The sequence below is a fragment of the Castor canadensis genome, chromosome 4 (assembly GCF_047511655.1).
Source record: "Castor canadensis chromosome 4, mCasCan1.hap1v2, whole genome shotgun sequence".
Lineage (NCBI taxonomy): Eukaryota > Metazoa > Chordata > Mammalia > Rodentia > Castoridae > Castor > Castor canadensis.
Genome location: NC_133389.1, coordinates 28,857,837 through 28,862,500, shown reverse-complemented (window position 1 = coordinate 28,862,500; position 4,664 = coordinate 28,857,837). Strand labels below are relative to the sequence as shown.

Sequence of the window (4,664 nt, the reverse complement as noted above, 5' to 3'; positions counted from 1 at the left end):
GCTTGGGTCGAGTGCGGCGCGCCCGCCGACGCCCCGTGCAGCTTGGCCAGGCTCTCTGCGTCGTCCTTACCGCCCACGGGCCTGAAGGCGCTCGAATGGTGGTAGCTGCTACTGCCGGCCTTGCGCCCCTCCAGCAAGTGCGGGTGGTGGGGCGCGGGCACCCGGGCGCCGGCGGGGCCAGCTCCGGTGGACGAAACCCCTGCCCCAGACGTCGCGCCAGGGTCTGCAGGCGGCGTGGAACCCGCGCTGCAGTCCCCCCCGCTGCCGCCCGGGGGCGACTCGAAGAGCGTGTCACGAGCGCCCGCGCCCCCGGCAGGTGGTGGCGGGCCAGAGCCCGGGCCATTGGCCACCACTGGAGGGGGCTGACCCGGCGGGGGCGCAGCCTCGGCGCTCCCGCCGGTACCGCCGGGCTCCGCCAAGTCCAGGAAAGCCTGGCGCAGCAGGGCCGGGCTGTCACCAAGCGCGCAACCGAGCGCTGAGGGCGGCTGCGGCGGGGGCTGTAGGTAGGTGGGTACAGGAAGCCCACCGGGGGTCCGTGGTGGCCAGAACATGCAGAAGGGTGGGTAGAACGCGTCCTTGCGGCCCGCGGGCCAGAAGAGACCCGACAAACCGGCCTTGGGCGCTGCACCTGCGCTCCCTGTGCCAGCTGCCCCTAGGGCCTCAGCCGCGGCGCTGGAGTCCTCCTTCTTGTGACACAAGCCAAAGGCGGCGGCGGCTGCTGGGAAGGTGTAAGGATGCGGGAATAAGCCCCCGCATCCCGGGAACTTCTGAAGGACGCCCCCAAATGAGCCCTTGCTGGGCACCGGAATGACTGGGTAGCTGCGAGGGCCTTTGGCACCAGCTACCGCACCTGACCCAGCACCGGCGCCAACGCCAACGCCAACGCCGGTCACACAGCCACCACCGGCGCCACCCCCACTTGCCCCAGCGCCTCCTGAGGCCGCTGCCACCGAGAGGCTGGCGGCGGCTGCCGAAAGGCTGGCCGCGGCCACAACGGCTGCCTCCTGTAAAGACTCGTCGTCCTCATCGAAGCGCGGCCTCTTGTGATGGGCATGTGGTGCGCCCGCCAGCTCGGCTAGCGGTGGCGGAGGCGGTGGCGGCTGTGGCGCGCCCAGCAGGTGTGGGCCCAGCAGGCCCCCTCCTCCAGCCACTGCTGCTGCGGCTGCCACAGCGGCTGCTTTGACCGAGCTGAGCGGGTGACAGCCAGGGTGCGCTCCGGGTTGAGGCAGTGCGCGCTTGCGGCTTCCACCGTTGAACATGGCCTTCACGTCCTCCCAGGCGAAGACTAGCTCATCCTGAGGGCTCTTGTCTGTGAGCTTGAGATGACGGCGCCACGAATTGAAGTTGGCTGCATCTGGCTGCGTGTACTTGGCGTCGGGCGTTCGGTGGGAGTGGAAAATAAACTTGTTGGGCGAGAAGTACATGTTGCAATAGCTGCACTTGATGCACTTGGCGCGCGAGCTGTTGTATCGCGCGGGAATGAAGCTGCCTCGGCAGCCCCAGGCGCACTCATGCGACACGTCGAAGGCGAAGTTGTCAGGCAGCTTGGGCGGCCTGTTTTCACCTAGGAAAGACTTGCACAGACGTTCGGCCTCGCGCTTGGTGATCATGCCGCAGCGGCGCGATGAGATGGGCATGGCTCCAGCGCGCCGCAGAATCTCCAGCTGCACAGGCGTGCATTGCACGCACGTGATGCCCAGAGCCACGCGGCGGTTGTGGATCTCGTTGTAGCTGAAGTTCTTAAGGAGAGTGTTGGAGATCTGCGCCAGGCACAGCCGCTCCTGTCCGTCGATCACTAACGACACGATAGGAATGCCATAGAGGATCACCTGGCCCACTTGGTTGGGTTTGAGATTGGCGTGGCCTGGCCGAGGCTGGCTCAAGGCGTCAGGCTGGAAGGCGCTCGACGGCGACGCCAGCAGGATGTCGTTTGGCCCCGGCAGCGGGCTGGAAGCCATCTTCTTCGCCGCGGAACCCCGGGCGGAGCCCTCAGGGTCTGCCTCGGAGACTGCAAGGGAAAGGAGAAAGTGTTGCCTTGAGACTTCCCAGTCTAAAACAGAGGGTGGGTGACTCACTAACTGAAGAATTACAGTAACTTCCTTGCTTTGGTTAAGACACGATTATTACTGCAAGTGATCAAGTTTCAGATGCAAGGAAGACATCTCTTAATTTCTTTTAAGGATGCTCTTGAGAGAGTACAATGATTTTGAGGTAACAATTTTTCTTCTGTCCTACATATCCAATATATAATATATAACTAAAAATGTATATAATTTAGTGTATAATATATAAAGCAGTCAGTTCCTAAAAATGTGGAGACCTTATCCCGGATTTATGGAAGCTATTGAAATATTATGTGCCCGCTAGAAATGAAAAAGTAATGACAGCTGTAACTAGAATAGATTACAGAAGTTATGGAAAAATGGAACTTGGCCATTAAAACTCAAATGTAAAGAAAGAGACCATTCGTATTTGCTTGAAAATGAATTGATTTTGGTTAAAAATATAAACCCAACCCTTTAAAAAGTGATTTTTGTGGTTTCTGTGGTTTCCTTGGGGAAATTCACTACTAGTTGAAACACAGCTCATTAAAGCAAAAACGAAATCCCTTTTCACCCATCCTTGCTATTAGATATTTTGTTACTGACATTAGAATTTTTTTGAAAACATGGGAAAGTGTACAAAGTTATATACATGCTTGCACCAAAATATTTCACTTTCGATTCTTTAAATATCTATTTGTTGAACTGCGTGGTCCTGGTTCCATATAGGAAGCTTAAAAAGATGAAGTTGAAGACCTGAAAGCATTTTAAAATGGGTTTCTTATCATTTCCATGACAAGGGGTAAGTCGATACAAGCAAGTGTGCTAAACCCAGAAACAGCGCAAAGAAAACAGTTCTTAGGGATCATTTTTGTTGGACTTTCAAAAGCAAATTGGGCATAATGTAAACCACCTTCTGTGACTTTTACCCCCTTATCTGTGTCGCTGTTTTTCCACCTTTATGGAAGAAAAGATGCCCCGTAGTAAAGATATTGCTAAAGTAGGTAATTGTGGAAGCATTGGAAGGAAAATGCATGGCTGAATCTGGAATAAAATTCCTAATTTCATCTTGGGCCAACGGAATACCACAATGGGGGGAATATCCAGTAAGTTGAAATTAAAGAAAAATATGAAAGAAACCTTTGTGACAACCCTGGTAACTCAAAACAAGCTAAACGATGCATTTCCTGTCCAGTAAAGCAAACAGCGACCTTTCCATACCTACTTGTCCAAGACATAGGCCAATGCTACTCTTTGCCCTGGAAAATCACCAGAGGCCATAGCATAGCCACTCTCTGCCAAGTATGCTGGACTTTGTTATTATAGCGATTTCAGAAGACATACCATCTTACTCCTCACCCAAGTTGTCATACCCGTGCTCCTTTTTTTAAAAAATTTTTTTGGCCCCTGTGACATCTATATGACCGCCTTTGCCCTGCTGCCCCAGGGATCCTCAGTTCTCATTAGGTTCTGTGGCCTCCAGGAAGGCTGAACGAATCTCGACACTCATCAAAGAGAGGAAAGCCTAGCTTGTCACTTCGGATGGATCAGAAACAATATTTTCAGGGGACAGGCGTTAAATAGCAGTCCAATGCATAGTGATACCTGAGCCTGACCTAACAAGCCCTAGCTTCACCAAATGGCCCTTCAATGCTCATTTCCCTCCCAAACAAGATTCGTATTATCTCAATAAGACCCAGGGAAAACTCGCTCCTCAGAAAACAAGCGCCTGGGCAGGGGAGCTGGATCTGTACTGGGAACTCGTATCCTTGGCAGCGAACAATCGAGCAGATGTGTCTTCTCTTTGGTGTCCTCCACTTTCACCTCAAACCCTCCCAGAAACATCTGTCAGAGCAGAGAAACAAATAAGAAGGTTCGGATTGGGGAATATTTTAAGGCCCGAGAGGAGAAGCGACAATTAAAAGTTAGTTGTACTGAGAAAGGAACCTGGCGAACTTCCTCATCCGACTTACTAACCAAAGCCCACCAACTTGCTTCTGTCTCCACACCCATAACCACGGAAGCCCGCCGCTGCCCTCAACCTCACGCGGAAAATTCCATGGCTGGGGATGTCAAATAGTGAACCGTGAGGTGTGTGCGGAGTCAGGACCGGCGGGCTCAGACTATACCTGGTAACCCCTAGACGTCTTTAGGCGCGTGGCTGCCGGCCCATCTTCCGAGGGCGCTCGGAGGCGAAGCATCCAAGCGAGTCCTCGAATCCAGCGGGCGGGACTCTGGCGGGCTGCGCGCGAAGATCCGGGCGCTGGTGCGAGCTAATGGCGCTCGAACCCCAGCGTGGGGGAGAATGAAGGCCTGAATTGCGGCGGGGTGTCCCCTGCACCGCAAAAAGTGTGGGCGCGCGGAAAACCGCGGCCGGCGAGCCCCAAGTGGAGCGCAGTCTGACAGCGCCTTTCTCTGTCTCAGAACTCGTGTCGGACCGAGGGGACGCCACCCAGCGGGCAGGGTGACGTCACCGTCTCCCTGACACTCCACATTAAAGGGCTGGCATGTTACAGGGAGGGAGGGGGAGAGTGAAAGCAAGAAGGAGCAACATAGAGATCTTTTCTCAGCAGGCACCAAAAGCTACCACCTAACCAACCGGCAACTGACAACCTCTCCAAC

The 4,664-nt window shown here is 54.8% G+C and overlaps 1 protein-coding gene across 1 annotated transcript in view; it reads right to left on the bottom strand.

Moving 5' to 3' along the window:
• The window catches only part of Skor2 (SKI family transcriptional corepressor 2), a 33,874-nt gene extending 31,916 nt beyond the window's left edge, over positions 1 to 1,958 (bottom strand). The window contains exon 1 of the mRNA XM_020172476.2: positions 1 to 1,958. This exon is cut by the window's left edge and continues 661 nt beyond it. Within this exon, the coding sequence (XP_020028065.1) occupies positions 1 to 1,958 (1,958 nt within the window).
• Positions 1,959 to 4,664: the final 2,706 nt, after the last annotated feature.